The 17,597-nt window shown below is 39.9% G+C and overlaps 1 protein-coding gene and 1 long non-coding RNA gene across 4 annotated transcripts in view; one reads left to right on the forward strand and one right to left on the reverse strand.

Annotated features, from left to right (window-relative positions):
* Nucleotides 1–17,597, reverse strand: part of LOC136013672 (uncharacterized) — a 34,627-nt gene that overhangs the window by 16,660 nt on the left and 370 nt on the right. For both annotated transcript variants that reach the window (XR_010612310.1, XR_010612309.1), the window contains exon 2: nt 5,824–5,943. This is a non-coding gene — a long non-coding RNA (uncharacterized LOC136013672). The remainder of the gene's footprint in view (nt 1–5,823; nt 5,944–17,597) is intronic.
* ANKRD10 (ankyrin repeat domain 10) overlaps nt 17,129–17,597 on the forward strand; it is a 38,126-nt gene continuing 37,657 nt past the window's right edge. For both annotated transcript variants that reach the window (XM_065677912.1, XM_065677913.1), the window contains exon 1: nt 17,129–17,500. In XM_065677912.1, coding sequence (XP_065533984.1) covers nt 17,300–17,500 — 201 coding nt within the window. In that variant the 5' untranslated portion in view covers nt 17,129–17,299. The remainder of the gene's footprint in view (nt 17,501–17,597) is intronic.

The following is a 17,597-nucleotide window of genomic DNA, read 5'->3' on the forward strand; positions in this document are numbered from 1 at the left end:
AGCATATGATTTTGGTAATTCTAAAAAATGTCAGAATTTAAAATACTCAGGAATTATAGTGAAAAGTGGAAGGGGAAATCAATGTGAAAGCAGGACAGAATTGGAACCAAAAAGTATAGGTGAATGACAATGCAATAGATGACTTTTCATCCTTTGGTCACCAAAACAGTCTTGGTAGTGAGTGAAAATGATTATTACCTGATAGCTGTTTATCACAACTTGGAAGTGAATCATCCCAACAGTCTCTAGCCAAGCCTGCATGGGAAGATGCATACACTACCAAATTCTTGTTGCATTTGGTAATGTTTCTGCCAGAGCATGAACTACCTAAGATGAACACAAAAAAGGTGATCTTCAGAAGCTGGCTGAAGGCATTGATGATGCGAAGTGAAGACTGACTTTTGCCTCTCTTTTGTACTGGCTTCTGCTCCAGGGTATGCAAGCACTTGTAACATTCTTCTCTAGGCACAGCAGCCAACAAGCTAGTTCCTTCAGTTTCTCATCTCTCATGTGAGTTTGTTAATTCTTGCCTCTGTTTTCCTTCAAAGCTAAAGTCAACTCCTCCCTTACTCTCATGCAAACCCCATCAATTTCTTAATATTATCCAGTAAATTTCTTAAAAGCGGTCATCACAGTTTGCTATGCCTTTGTCTAATACAGCAGGCAACTGATTTAAACCTGCTTGATTTTTAAGTTCAGATGGTAAGAGTTCAACAGATGCAAGCAAAGCCAGATCATGTGTAGAGTACAGGCTATAACAGCAAGCATTTCTACCTCTAGGAAAATGTAGGGCAAAAGTCTTGATCTAATTCTATATATAATACACCCTTGTTCCGATACATATTTCCTTGCCCAGCTACAGCAGCATAGGTCACTGCCTTTTCCCTAAAAAACCTACTAAGAGCTAGTCAGGTTCCTAAGCATGACTGTAAGAAGCCACATAAACTGTTCTCTCTCATCCATGGGATGATAACCCCTGTATTTTGTGAGACGGCTTTGTGACAATAAAAATGTCTCTGATTCTTACAGATGTTGCCAAATATGACAAAGCCATAAGAAAACAAGTTCAATTTTCTATTAAAAAACACGTGAAATTCTGTTCTAAGGCTACATAAGTTTATCTGAGCAACTGTGCTGCAGATTTCTCCAACTTCCTGAACTAATTTTGTGAAATTCAGCTGAACCAGAACTACTGTATTTTATTCTCTTACTAGATACTACCAATAGAAAGAAACCAAAACTGGAGTGACTCTTCTAATACGCTGATTACTTCATGATCTCCATCTCCCCAACCCTCCCATAACTATCAGCTGCTCTAAACACCAAAGCAGCCATATGTTGACACAGAATGTTCCTTTATTAAAAAGCCATCCTTTCCCCTAGATTGACTGCAGGCACAGAAGTTCAGCCTAAAAAGCTCGTTCAACATTTGCGTCTAGACATACAGTTTTCAACATATTCTGCATCTATGGATGGGCTTTTGGCTCTCTGCACTTGTGACCATCTGTTGGGAGGGCGGGATGCCCACTGATAAGTAAGTTAGCCAGAATCTGTGTCAGTTGCTAAAAGAAGGGGATATATAGTCCTGCAAGTGACATCTGTTTCACCAGAAGCCCTTTTCTCTCTGAACAATGTTTCTGTTTAATCTCAGCCACGGTTGTTAAGAATATAATTTAAAAGACAAACTAATGAAAAACCCTGGAAAGTATTGGAAGGGAAACATAATGATGCCTAGCATAGGGACACATTTCACAGACCTATGGAGAATTCTTTCAGTATTAAAATGATGGGAATATTGGAAGAAAACTGTAGGAGCCCTAGCTGTGTAGGCAGTCTCTTGGCAGATAAAGTCACCAAAGGCTAAATGAACCACAAAGGACTCACTATAACTTAGCCCAGGACAGCAGCTGGGGTCTTAAAGAGAACACTGGAGAAAAAAGGACAACTGACTGACTAATAAGATAATGCCTTTTCACATGGATGAAAGACAGAAAAAGGGAGTAAGCCATTATGTAATCTTAAAAAAATCTGATTGATAAAGTCAGACACTTGACAGTTTGTGTGTGGAAGGAGAGACATCAAATGACACAGGTTGCCCATCTTCTGGTTGTAGCCTTACCAAGTTGAGCCAAACTGGCACATCTAGAAGTGGAGTCCATAACACAGAGCAAAAATTATTCAATCCACTAACATTGACAAGATTCCTGCAAGAGAACTCAAAGTTTCTGACAGCTGTGTCCCAAACAGACTTGAGAAGTAACAAGAAATAGGAAAGAGAAACAGCAACAAAGGAAGAGATCATTGAGAAGTCATTAGTATTTATGGAAATAAAGAGAGGAGTAACATTGATTGACTGTTATTCCTGGAACAGTCAATGAAAGAAGGGGATATAATCCAGCAAGATACAAAATTGGTCTCAAAGCAGCATTGACTGTATTGTCTGAATCTTCTGTGTGTTAAGCACATACCTTAGATGTAGAAATCTACATAGTAGACACCTAAACTTAGCTCTGAATCTGGAGCTGACTCCCACTCTGAGATACCTGATTCATAATCAGAGGTAACTTGCCCGGGATGCATGTTTCATCCAGACCTGTATCTGGGTTAAGGCTAGGGCAAGTTCTTACACTAAAGAGCCTGGAAATGCTTCTGAGCTTTTCAGCACAGAATACAATATAACTTTTTTCCCCTCTAACTTCTTGACTAACTTGGGGGATACTGATAAAAGTTCCATCTCTCTTTCCCCTGAGATTTTTGGTTCTGTGGCAACTATGTCTCATTTGGAGAACTGGTGCTTAAGTACTACAGTTGGTTGGACAATGTTTAAGGTAAGCCAAAAATTATTTGGGCTCAACACGCTTAGCTTAAAATTATAGAAATTCAGCAGCTGCCACATAAACAGCTGAACCATCTCTGCACTGAGGGTGGAAAACTGCATGTCATGGGATGGAAAGGACAGCTGGGATCTGAAAGTGTCACATCCATCACTAGGTGAGCATGACAACTTGTGAGTCAGCACCCTCACTGCTCCTATTCTTGACACACTGTTCTTATAAATACGTAGTTCTGAGCGATAGGGTTTCCCACTTCCATTTCCAGTAGTATATCATCTGTATAATAGTAACCGTAAGGTCTAAGTAACACTATAACATACATATTGTGTAAGAATTACATCAGTTTTGAAAAAAAAAATAATAAAATCATGAAGCATCATACAAACTCTTGACAGTTATGGGTTCTTTCCCATAATATAAGACACAGGGGAACACTGAGTTACTCTCAGTTAAGCTGCCTGGCAGTAAAACCATGGAAATCCTGAATAAAACTGAGCAAACATTTATAGCAAATAGCTAAATATATCCCAAATCTAGACCACTGAATTAAACTCAAATAATGGAACTTATTACACAAGACCTGCCCTGGCAAAGCTCTTGAGCATTTGGTCAGAATAGTCCAAGTAAGTGGCTAGAGGTGAGAAACACGATGTTAGGCTCAAAGTATCATTAGCATTTTTCTTCCTGATTCTCCTTTCCAGGAAATATCCCACTTATTTGAGACCCTAGCACTGTATCTATTCCCAAGCTGTCTGCTAGCTACAACTCCCTTCAGAAGCTCTGCTCCTAAATTCACTATAGACCTGATCCCTGATTATCCTTACAATTCCTCAGTGAATTAATATTCCTGGGTTAGTTAAGCTTTTTCCCCAAACTGAAAAGTTGAAATATATTCTCTTTTCATCCCAAGCCCACTTTGGAAAGCACGCAGACTCCCAGCAAAGGTTCCCTATACATGTAGTACATGTGTAACTTTAACTGCTGAGGTCACGCACCTCAACACATTTAGTCTACAATCTTTAAAAACAGCAGCAGTGGCATGCCAGAATTTCACATAGTGTTACACTTGTAGAAAGCAGAGAACTATTGTTTTGTGTAACTATATATATCACAACTGCCTGGAATTCTTTCAATACAAATTTGCTTATAGCATCAAATTTACGGATTATTTAAGCCAAATGGCTCTTATCCACACACAGGGCTTTATTTTCCTAGCATTTCATTGAGAAAAAAACTGAAGCAATTCCCAAACGTACAACAGATTTATAGCTTGTACTTTTGATTCATTCTTTTGTTTTGTTTTGTGTTTTTTTTTTTTCAGTGGTAATATTCCTTATAGTATGAATATATTAGATCTTTAGTATGAAAGATTTTTCATGGTTGATGTATTAGAAAAACTTGTAAGCTTTTGTTTATGGATTTATGTGCCCTTGGCTTTTGTAGTAGCTGAGCACTGCACACAAATTACACTTCGCCTCACAAACCTTGGGGAATGATGGGAGTCCCAGCAGTTCTCCTAGACTTCGTTTTCCCAATGAATAAGGACCTAGGCACAGACCCATGGAAGTTTTTAAGAAAGTAAGTGCTATTCGAAGCGGGTTTCAGCTGCTACCAATATGAGCAAGAAGCCTTTGTGGATCTGGACCCATATGGACCCAGGATAACTTAAGAAATCCATAATAGTGGACAAACCAAACCTGCTCTATCATAATGCAGGCTGGTATGCTAACTGCTGGGATACTCCTCAGCTTCTCAAACGCTTGAAAGTCAAGGCTGATTTGCAAGTTTGGTCATCTGTTTTGTTAATGTGATAAGCAGACAATTATTCCTTATGTAGGCAGAAAATTATGTGTGTTTCAAAAAAGATAACATGTTTTAGACACGGTACTATCCATCATTTTAAAACCTGGCATGGCTGAAGATTTCAGCATCAACTTGCATGCCAACATGTGATATCAGACAGTCTCTCATGTCCAGTCTGACTCTTAAAATAACACATTGCCATTCCTTTGAGGTTACTCAATTCCTTTATGTTGATATAACCAATGGCTGTGGCTTAAGCTTCCTTGTAAGATGCTCCATCAAGCTTCCTAGGTTTAATTTCACAAACTTCTTCAGAACAGCAGTACCAGAACTAAATAAAACACATGTTCTTTTCTCCCTGAAATGTCTGTATATCTGTCAGAGAAAGTATGGTCAATAAAAATAATATCTGCATGTTAGGATACTAGATTTTGATACAAGAATGTCACTGCAACAGCAGGAGTGGGAGCATCTGTAGAATAAAAACTGCTACATAGAAATGCTTTCAAGTTAACGTGCTGGTTTGTACTACCTAAAGCTTTTGCTTTCAGGCCAGCATTTACACTTGGTACTTCCTGCTCAGAACTGTGTTGTTTCAGAAGGTATTCTAATATGCCTAGCAGATAGAGGAAAATGTACTGAAGTGGCACATAAGGCAAAGTCTTCAAGTGTTCAAGGCCAGGTTGGATGGTGTTTGGAGCAACCTGGTCTAGTAGAAGGTGTCCCTGCCCATGGCGGCAGGGCTGGAACTAAATAGTCTTTAAGGTCCCTTCCAACCCAAACCATTCTGTGATTCTATGATTTCTTCAGTCCAGCCGACTAGTTATCGCTGGCACAGATTTATCTAGTAAAATTACCAGTCTAATTAACTTAGTATTTTAGTTTAAAGCTGTTCTGTTATTTTGGTGAGTTCAGTGAAAATTCAACTCATTCCAATTAGATCAGAACCTGGAGTTAGATATTGCAGAAGATACAGCACCAGTGAAGGACAGACTGGTATCTGCAAGAACCAAGGCTGTTCAACAGGCTTTTAGCAGTGGTTTAGATGATGTCAAGCATCTACTGGAAACGGTAAAAAATATGCTATGCTTCTCAAGAATCAATTTAAGGATTTATAAGAAGAAAAAGGAACAAATATTCACTTGTTAAAATACCACAGTAAATGATAAAAAGAGACAACACTCACCTGGAGGTGAATCAACGAGACATTTTGCTGATTAACTTATACCAGGCTCTCACACCATGTATCCAATACCATGCACATGACATCTGAAAGCTTTCTGGGATACAGATAGAGCTCATATTCCTGCATAGAGATATGAAAAGTCTCTTTGAAAAAAAGGATTTTCAGCAGATCAGTAGTTTACTATTGAACCAGAAGGTAATTAAGTAAATTAGACATTCATTCAATATGCCAAAGTGAAAAAAGAAACAGGGAGACAAATACTTTCTTTTTTGGATGAATTTCCAGATAATGGCATGACAAGATTTTCTTCCAGACTCTGCCATTTCACTATTTCACAATACAGTTTAAAAATGCTTTCCTTACTGTTTTGAATAAAACAATTTCTGACTGCAAACTCAGTGTAATCCTACTTAACAAGAAAAAAACAATCTATACGAAGTACAAAGGAACCTTTAAGGCTGATCTGCTATAAGCTTCCATAAACAGTGGGTGGCAATGATTTATACCTAGGGAAAATCTTACCCTCCTTCTTGTTTATTAATTTGGAAATGCTGACCTAGGTAGAAAAAGCATATATGACTACAAATTCACTTACCAACCATGAGTTTTTAGAAGTTGAATCCATGTAATTCTAATAAACTCAGTCCAGTTCAGTTAAGTGCGGATACTCTGATACTTTTCAACAGTTTTTGTACAGTTCAGACATTACAAGGATTGTAATGCTTTTAAAATGTACTCCCTTCCAAGCACTCCATTCTAACATTTGATCCTCTTTTAACCTCATTCATTATATTCCACATTTTTTAGAATGCATATTTATTCTCCTCAGAATACATTAAAATGCCAAAATTCTTGACTTTTACAATCTTAACATTAAAAAATTGCACAATTACATCAGTCTGGGATCTGATTTCATTTCCTATGTTTGATTTTAGTTTCCATCTCTGATTTCAGTTTCACCAAAGGAAATCCATGTTTTTAGAGAAACATACAAAAAATAAGCTTTTGATTCAAGTCCCACTCAGAAACGTAGATCCAGAGGTCAGGCTGTGCTTCTTGATAACTGGGGTGGCTGTCTTCAGAGATGCACAGAGAACTCAATTTTTTAAAGGAGACTTTTTGCATACTAACAGGTAGGGAAATGAGGCAAGTGAACTATGCAACTGTGATGATTTTAATTTTTATATTTAAACAATTATCTTTCAGAATCCTGTACATCCAAAGACTTTCCTACATCACAGTGGATTATTTGTGTCAAAAATAATCCCATATGTATTTTGCCTCTCTTATTGCAGTGCTCAGAGTACTGTCATACTAGCATCACTTTTGGAGGGAAGATATTTTAATTCACATTTAACTGATTTCCTAAGCAAGAATCCTCTGCTGTTTCTTTCATTATAGGCAACATGTCTCCCTTACTAAATGCAAGATAGAGAAATCATACACAGTACAATACCTTTCATTTTCCTACTTACGTTATTGACAACTATTGTGTTTCGTTCAATGAAGTAATTTTCTCAGATAGTGAGATGCCATCTGATGTTTTGAGTTTATTTACTGATACACTGTGAGGGTGGTGAGGCACTGGCACAGGTTGCACAGAGAAATTGTGGCTGTCCCATCCCTGGCAGTGTTCAAGGCCAGGTTGGATGCGGCTTGGAGCAACCTGGTCTAGTGGAAGCTGTCTCTGCCCATAGCAAGGGGGTTGGAACTGGACGAGCTTTAAGGTCCCTTCCAACCCAAACCATTCTATGATTCTATTATTCTAATTTTTACATCTCAAGAAAAATGTAATTCTTCAAAGTCTCATCTTTAATTGCAGAGAAGTTAAAAATATCAGTAAAAGCTTAAAAAGCTAAAAGCAACTTCAGCATCTTATATAACAATTTAAAAACATTTAATTTTGAATTTGATGTTCTGAACTATTTAAATAATTTTAAAGAAATTAAATTTTGATTAAAAAAAGGTTACACTTTTAGTTTTAAAACAAAGAAGACATATTCTGAAAGAACTTATGCACACATTTTCAGTAAAAAGCTGGATTTCACCCCAGTTAATTGGCATCCTCTAACTGAAAATTCTATCAGGTCTAATTTTAATCCAAATGCTCAAATAATTTCCCAAAATAAATCTTTACACTGTCTTCCCTAACCAGCTGTAGTAAAAACTGTTACTAATTCTGTCTCTCTTTTTCTCAAAGTCTACCTCCAATTCCAGCACGAGTAACTACTAGTCTCACTTCAATCCCCAATTCCACATTTGCATTTTCCTAGAACAGTCTTTTCTTCCTATCCAAGGAATACAATAAGCCTCAAACAGCACATTCTAAAGTAAGGCTTTGCTTATCTGTTAGTTAGAGTATGTGAGCAAATTTACCAGAAGCTATGGATTTTGTACATTTTTGCCTTCAAACAATATTCTAGACAAATAGCAACCAAGTCCATTTTGTAACATTTTTCTATGCTTTTATCAAATGACCGTGATCCTTGGCCTTGACGTTACATTTAGTCACCAACAGCTGCAAAGATAGATGGATATCTAAGATGAATTATACAGACCCTTACTCAGTGTTATTAAGGAAACAGAACTTTAAAACTGATGACAGAGGCTTGTGTTTATACATAGCTTTTAGGTTAACTAAGGCTTGTTTCTTCTAATATACTTAATTAAATTGATACAAGCTCATTGATAAATGAGCTAATCTATCTAAAGTAAGTTTGCTGACATCTATTCTAAACAACTAGAAGAAAAATTATCACAGAAGCATAGAGGCGTCTTTCGCTTCAGCTTTTCAAGGCAATATTACAACAACATTTGAAAAAGAGACAACCACAAGATGGCTCCTTTCATATGATGTTAGCTAAAACAGAAACCTGTACTGAGAATATAGGCTGCTTAGTCTGCACTCTTTCACAAACAAATGAAACACCAGGCACCATCCTCTTTGACAAAAAGATGGTACTACAATTGCTTTCATAAATCAGTCTGGGGAGGAGATGCTCTTTCTTCACTGAATAAGGACTAAACCCCTCAAATACAAGCACCTAATCTCACTGAACAGCGTGCAGGTTCCAAGAACACTTGCCAGGCTCAAGCACAGACATTTCACACTCTTCACCTTTCTCAAGATTTTTGTTTGTCCTCCTTGTAAGAGGATATGGCATTTTTCCCTTTATTAAATATTTTTCCATGGAAAGACATCTGGATTAGTGAACTGTAAAATTACCACGATTTATTAATTCCACATCCATGTAGATGCAATCAAGCTACAGATTTGGTTATTGTTCCACTTAACATCTCAATAAATATTATATAAATGTACGACTTCAAGCTTCCATCCAAGTGCCAAACAAAATATTAGATAGAATACTTATGGGTAATATGATTCTTAATATAAGAAAGTCTGGTTTGGTGTGAAAGGTTTGTTATGCTCTGTTACATAGATTCTGTACCAGCAGCCATGAATTCTAGGAGTTGCAATGTGCAGTGGCCTGTGGTAGCCTTCCTCAGGGTGTGAGGGCATCCTCTGCATTCTTTGCATCTCAAAACACCTCAGAGTACAACAAAAATGACATGAACATGTTGCTGAACAGCTGGCTACAACATGGCAACTACTTACCACAGCATGACAGTGGAGGAAGACAGCATTGCTAATGAAATACCAGAAGGAATTTAAGGAGTCAGCATGTGAATTATTTACACAGGCACTTGAGCAAGACTCCTCCACACATTCGTGTGCTTTTTCAGATAAAAGTTATTTACTGAACACAAGCAGTCAGGCAGTCAGTTTTACATTCACCTTAAATGTAAAGCTAAGTGGAGATATCACGAACTTTTGGCAGTCCTGCAACTCTGCCGAGAACTCCTACTTGTGTTTTCTTTTTCTATTTTTACAATCAGAACACAATTTGAGGATGAGGACATTGAAGGACCTTTTTATTACTGTGGCTCAGGCCCAATATAGGTGGAAAATGGAAATGGTTTGGTATTGATTTCTTACAGAACTGTTTCTTACCACAATGCTGGTATCCTGCCTCTCAAGAAATGTTAATTTTCCACTAAAACTGGTGAGGAATGTGGAAAAAAGAAAGGTAGTTTGACAAAAAGCCGACAACTATAATTATCTCCTGTACTTTTTAGGCACCCAACCTCTCGGTGAAGCATGGCCCTGATGACTCACATGTATCAAGAAGAGAACAGTTGCATGGAGGCAAAATTGACAAAGCCTCATGATGAATAAGGTCACTCTTCCCAGGCTCATAAAAGATGGCAGCTTTACAACTGTAGTGTAACAAACCTGGTTTTATTTGTAACCCACAGAATCACATCGCTTCCTAAATAGCGAGGTTTTAAAAAAGGGCTTCTTTATGCATGGGTAAATATTTTTCCTTTGAAATCTTGGTTTGTCTTGCAACCCAGCCCGAGTTTATTTAATAGTGAGATAGCTTTCTCCAGGGAAGGCAGTCAGAAACGGGGGATGGGAAAGGCAGAAGTTGGCTCTGGCTACCAGGCACAGCTGCTCTTTGCTACTAGCCTGCAATGGAGTAATACATCAGTAATTATTTGAAAGTCAGACAGATTCTCTGCTTTCCTTGCCAGACAAAACTCTGAGAACTGAGGGCTGGAAGGGAGGATAAAGGACTTTCAGTTTACTGGTTTTCCACCCATGGCTTTTTTTTTCCATGTTAGCAGCTACTGCTGCTATTAATTTTCTGATCTTTATGCCTTCAAAGGCCTCACATACTATGCAAACTTAGTTTTAGCACTTGAGCACTGACGTTTTTAAGTTTATTAAATTAATTCTTACAAAATGTTTCAGCTGTTTCTCCCAGTAACTTCCATCGGAAACAATAATGTTTATTTCCTATTCTGTTTTAGGAGTGATCACAACAGAACACTTGGTCTTCACTGAAGGAAGGTGAAGAGAACAAAAATTCCAGATAAGAACATCGTACTTCAGGGGGTACACCGCTCAGCTGTGGTTTAATTCAATAAAAAATGGGAAGCAATACGAATCTTTGAACTAGCCCTTGAAAATTATGAGTCAGCCTCTATTTTACACTAGAAAAATGATGGAAAATTCCCACCATTGCTAAAATAAATTCATGGCATCTGATGAAATGTTTTATCTTCATCACAGTTCACAAAGAGTTAAAAAAAAAAAAAAAGATGGTAATGATGAATAATCACAGAATCATAGAATGGTTTGGCTTGGAAGGGACCTTCTAGTTCCAACCCCCCTGCCATGGCAGGGACACCTTTCACTAGAGCAGATTGCTCAAAGCCCCATCCAACTTGGCCTTGAACAATGCCAGGCATTGGGCAGCCACAGCATCCCTGGGCAATCTGTGCCAGTATCTCACCACTATCTCAGTAAAGAGTTTCTTCCTAATGACTAACCTCAATGCACCTTCTTTCAGTTTAAAGCTATTCCCCCTTGTCCTGTCACTGCATGCCTTGTGAGAAGTCCCTTTCCATATTTCTTGTAGGCTCTCTTTAGGTACTGGAAGGCTGCTCTGAGGTCTCTCCTGAGCCTTCTCTTCTCCAGGCTGAACAAGCCCAGCTCTCTCAGCTTGTCAATAATGTTTGAAGAAGTTTGTCCTTTTGTAAAATCCCCCTCAACATTTTAGATAGGAAAACAAAATGAAACACAAGGAGATAGTATAATGCCCCACAGAACAGGATTCATGCAATAACACAGGAGGGAGCAAGCAACTCTCTCTGACAACCTCCTTCGAAGACAGAAAGTTTTGTGGGATTGAGGACCAGGCAAAATGTGAGGAACTCCTTATGTGACTGGGCACATCAATGCAAATGACATTGACGGAGGACTCCGGTTTCAGAACTTAGACGCCCAATGCAGCCTACAAAGCCTTTGGACTCCCAAAGGGTCTATTAGTTCTGCACAGGCATGGCACAGCACCTCGGTGAACTGACTCCTTTTTGCAGCAGCAGCTGGCACCACGGAAGAACATTCTTGGCCATCTCAAGAGGCACTAGACATGTATGTGTGGGCGAGTAAATAAAACCCTAAGTGATAACCAATGCAAGCATCCTACAGCAAGAATGGGAGGATTTGAATGAATTACATATTCGATGAAATTCCACAGTATTTTTTAACAACAAAAAAAAACCCTACCTCAACCTTTGTTCTGTACAAATTATTATCAAATACTTACATTCACCCTGTCTGAAAGGAAAAATGGGCAAATATAATTTATTTGTATCAGAATGGCACAGAGAAGCTGAGTACATTACAGTTATGTAAGCCAGCAAACCCTTTTTCACAAAACAGTTTAAAAATAACGTACTTTCTAAATTAGTCTTGTTAGACTCTCTTGAATATTCAAGAAGTCCTCATTTACAGACCACTTGCTTTCTCAGCCTTTAACCAGAAGAAAATGCAAAAGCAAACTTAGTTAAAATAAAACAAGTCTCTTCTTCCACCCCGCTTTGCCTATAAACTCCTCCATGTCTTTTTCTGTTTCTTTCCATGGGGAAATTCAGTTCCGTTAAACGCCCCAACAAAACATGAAGTCTACCTCCTTGATCTGACAGAAACAGAAACAAAACCTCTCACTTCCCTTAAAAGACCAGGAATAGAACTGAAGGCAAAATTAATGCAAATAGGCCTGCAAATAACATTTTTTTTTTCAAATATACAAAACTGTGGGCTGCTAAATTTAGTAGGTGAACTCTTCTGAGTCATAAAATAATCAGGAATGTATTTTTTTGTGTAAGCAATACTGTAAGCATACTATTTATTGCATTCCATTAAAGAATTTCAGTTTATAAGACATATTAAATACTAAAATCTGTCTTCATACAAACCAGGAAATAAAAAGAACCTGAGATATTATGTATTATTGTTTCCCCTTTTTCATAAAAGGTTGTAAATTACAGTTTAACCCATGACTGTCAATTTCCCGAATTACGCTATGTGCAAACAGACCACAATAGCAGCTATACCTGTCAGGGAAACCAAATCTATTTTCCAGAAAGAATCACATAGCAGATTTATACTTTACATATCTGATCTTTCGGACAGAAAGACTGTTGAAAATATCTTCCAGATTTGTCATTGTTCCTTATAGAAGCTAACCGTGATAATGACAGAGAAGCACAAAAGAATGAATTATAATGTAATTGTCATGAAATATTAAAAAAATTAAAACCAGAATTCCCATGTCTCCAGTTTCACAACATATGACTGCAGCTAAAGAAAGCATTTTTAATTAAAACTTAATTTCTATTAAAATCAGTTAGCTTATAAAGCCCATTGCCAAAACATATTAAGGAAGTAAATGGAAAAGCAGAATATGAAAACAGACTAAATTTTACGTTTATCTGGATAATGATTCACAATTTAAATCAGAGAGAGACAAATGTGACTCCCCAAGTCATATGCCAACTACAGACTGATTATGGAATCAGTATAATATGGAGAGCAGTGTGCTTGTCTATTTTGGAACTGCTGGTGTAGATGACCAGCAGGAAATAAAAAAGGTTGACCTCACAATGAGGAATTCAGTTACGAAAGATGCAGAATTCCTATGTGGCATTGTTGAAGCTTCCTCCCTTCTCTGCATTCTGCTTCCCCCTTTCTAGAATGAATAGAACAGCAATTGTCTGTCTGTCTGTCTTACATGGAGTGCTAGGAGGTAAATAAAGACAGTGTCTATAAGGAAACAAGGTAGACCACTGCATTTATTCAGTATGGCGGTTCCTATATCCCAGTAACAGAGAAAAAAATACATGCAAATCTTTAATCTATCTTCTCAAATTCAGGAATATTTAATTCTTGTTCATCTTCACTATAACCCACTTTTTTATATATTTATTGCTTTTTATTATAAACAGTACGTGAACAACTTTGTCAATGCTTATACAACACCATAAGAAACAGTTTGCCTGTTTTCAACCTAAGAAACTGTATTCTTTAATAGCAGGTATTTTGGTAATGACTATTTTTATAACATAAGTTATGGTTCTGGGGATTGGGTTGGTTTGGGGTTTTTTCCTCCCTTTTTTTTCTTTCAACTGCTCTATCTCGTGGGGCCTTTCTTATTTAATCCCAGAACAAGGCATACTGATGTAAATTGTTAGCATCTGCCTAGCTACATATTGGGGGTAGTGGTGGTGAATCTACATAACCCAAAACCAGAAATGCATGCAGAATAATAAACTCGTAGAGCATGTGAAAACAAAGGCCAGATCCAACAGAAGATGAACGTGTTTGTAACGCAAAGGATAAGGTACTAAACTGAAAGTTGCGGTAGCTGAAAGTACTCCCTCCCCTGGCCAAAGCGTTTACCTTTCCCGTGCTGCAGTGTTGCCATCTATAAAAGAGCTTATTTCTAATTCACCCTCCTTTACACATCATTCTGAGATCTGTAACTTAGCAGCCTTGTAGAAATCTAAGTATTATTTTGTTTTGGTGAAGACGGAATAATATCTAGGAGATGCAAATATTAGCTGCACCAACTTCAAGTGCTGGAATTCCTCATCTGTATATTCCTATTGTAGTGTTATATTTTTACCTCAAAGCACTTTGATTAATGGAGCTTCTTACAGCCACTCAGGACATGATTTTATTATTCTTATTTTGCAGATAGAAAACCTAATGAAATAAGCCTCTACAGTTTAAATAATGCCACAATGAAGAACACGGCTAAGGTAAAATCAAAGGTTTCAAAAGCCAACTTTCTATCTTTGTATTCTCTGTCTTGATAGTGCTATAAAAATACAACCACATACAAATTTAATAATTTTTATGAATTTATAGTTAAATATCATAGTTCTTGATACCAGACTTGTGCTGCTTGCCCGAAGTAGAGACATATGTTATTACTGACTGTCCAGATCAAAACAAACCTGAGAACACAAGTAAGGTGTTTCATTTTGCTATAGTTTTCACAGTCTAAACCCCTTGTTTCTAGCTCAGGCAATCACTGTGATATTTTAAGGAAAATCTTCAGCCAAATCTCCTGTTAGCTGCTGCAACAGCATTTTGGAAAGCACCCACTCAGAATCAGCCCTTTCCACAGTGAATGAACGTCCTTATCACCTCTTTGACAACTAAAAATTTACCCCATATGCTGTACATCTAATTTCTTTTCTAAGATTTTACATATGTACAAAAAGACTCTTTGCTATGGGAGGCATATGTCAAGAGGGTGTTTTATGATGGCTGTATTCCAAGGTGCAGTTTTTTCTGCTTGAAGGTAGGTGTTTTTCTTTGTGTTGGAATCTTATTTCTGAGGATAGGATATCATACATACACAGTTCAGCTATGCCAAAATACAATGAAGCTAAATAAACGAGGAACTCCTATGGAACCACAATACATACTTGCTGAGAGTATACAAAACCATGATCAGGGACAGTTTCAGCAAAAACTGGAAACTAACAGTCACATGTGAGCCCAACAGAGTTCCCCCTCAAATAGTATATGGAACTTAAAAAAGCTATTTAAATAAAACCCCAAACAAAAATAACTACAATCTTCATACATTCCACTACTAGTTCAATCAGAAAAGTAATTTAAAAATCCACTTAAGCCAAATAATTTCAGAGACTGGTTTCCACCCATCACAATACAAAATTCACATTTCTCATGCACAAACTGTAATCCAAAAACATTTATGACTGGTTTAGTTTTCCTAATTTCTGGGTTTTGCTTCCATAAGAGAGAAAATCAACATACCTTCTGAGAAGGCAGAATTCCTGTTATAAGCAAAAGATATTACACAATACCTTAATGATCAATTCAACCTGATGTTAAAGAAAAGCTTTTAAACTGTCTAGGTCTCCTGGTACTTTTAACAGAAATTACTTTGTACCTTCTGTGCTCCTAAACATAATTCCCAGTTTACATTGCTTAAGAGTATATACTGAAAAAGGAACATTCCTTGATTTTCAGGGGCAGATGAATGTATTTAGGCTTAAACCAACCCACTACCATCAATTTAATTTTGCTACAGTAAGTAGTTCACAAATACTTTGGACAGAAAACAATTAGGGGCAATCAGCAAAAGATTCCTAAAGTTTTTGTGGAGTCCTTACTCAAGGACTGCTCTCATGAGACCCCACCTGCAATAGTGTGTCCAGGTCTGGGGCCCCCAACACAAGAGGGACATGGACCTGTTGGAGTGAGTACAGAAGAGGCCATGAAGATGACCAGAGGGCTGAAACATCTCTGCTATGGACACAGGCTGAGAGAGCTGGGGTTGTTCAGCCTAGAAAAGGTTTCTGAAAGGCCTTAGAGGAGCCTTCCAGTACCTAAAGGGACCTACATGAAATCTGGAGAGGGACGTTTTACAGGGACATGTAGTGACAGGACTAGGGGGAATGGCTTTAAACTGAAAGAGGGGAGATTTAAATTAGATATTAGGAACAATTTCTTTACTGTGAGGGTGATGAGACACTGATACAGATGGCCCAGAGAAATCATGGATGCTCCATCCCTAGGCCAGGTCGGATGGGGCTTTGAGCAACCCGATCTAGTGCAAGGTTTCCCTGCCTGGGGCAGGGGGACTGGAACTATAAAGTCCCTTCCAACCCAAAGCATTCTATGAGTGGCTTTTAGTTGCAACTGCAAATTTGTCATTGTCATTTTAATCAGTCACTAACAAGGTTATCCTTTGGTTTGTAGTCCATTAGACAGTGAAACAACAGTGACCTTGGAATCCTGAATTTGGCCTGAAAGCACTTACAGTTACAGAATCACCACAACTGACCATCCAGACAGCGAGCGGGTCAGGGTCCCCGGCAAGGAAACGCATTGCACACACCAGCAGCCCCTTAGAGCAGAGGGGAGTCTGCTCAGGTGAAGGCTGCGTGACGCCTGGAAGGGGGTTTGACGAGGTTCTCTTTGTTTCCATGAACTCTGCTCCCGTGAGTGCTTTCACACAGACCACCGTCCTGCCTCCTTAACTGCTGCTGCAACCGCGCGGGCGCTTGGCAGGGAGCACAGCCCGGCTGGGAGGCCGACTCCTCCGCTGAGAGCTCGGGAAGGCTCCCGCCACCGGTTTCCACCCGGGCAGGGAGAGCAGAAACCCGCCGCCTCCCCGCCGGCGCCTCGGCCCTCCCCACCAGCCCGCCCGACTGCGCCAGGCCGCTCCCGCCCTGCCCCGGGGCTGCCGCCAAACTCGCACCCCCAGGCAGCGGCGGCGGCTGCCGCTCTGCCGCCTCGGGCAGCCAAAACCTCCCCACGGCCGCGCCCCCCCCGAGGCCCAGCCCGGCTCCCCGCGGGGCGCCCGGCACCGCCCGCGCTGGGCGGAGCGGCGTCAGCGGCCCCGCCCCGCTTCCTTTGTGCTCGGGCAGCTCGCGGCCGCCGCATTCGCCGCCGCTTGCAGGGCGGGCAGAGCGCGCCTGCCCGTGCCCTCTCTCTCTTTCCTCCTTCCCCCCATCCCTTCCTTCCTATTTCCCCTCTCCTCACCCCTGCCACCGCCGCTGCTGCCCCCCCCTGCCCGCCATGTCGCTGGGAGCCGGCCCCGAGGCGGGCTTCTCTAGCGAGGAGCTGCTGACCCTGCGCTTCCCCCTTCACCGCGCTTGCCGCGATGGGGACCTGCCAGCCCTGTGCGCGCTGCTCCAGAGCTCGCCCCGCTCCGACCTGGCGGCGGAGGATTCCTTCTACGGCTGGACGCCCATCCACTGGGCCGCGCACTTCGGCAAGGTGGGGCCCGGCCCGGCCCGGCCCGGCCGGCGGAGCGAGGACCGGGAGCGCGCGGGGGGGGGGGGGGGGGAGGTGGGGGGGGGGGGGGGAGGTGGGG

This window comes from Lathamus discolor, chromosome 4 (assembly GCF_037157495.1).
Source record: "Lathamus discolor isolate bLatDis1 chromosome 4, bLatDis1.hap1, whole genome shotgun sequence".
Taxonomy (NCBI): Eukaryota; Metazoa; Chordata; class Aves; order Psittaciformes; family Psittacidae; genus Lathamus; species Lathamus discolor.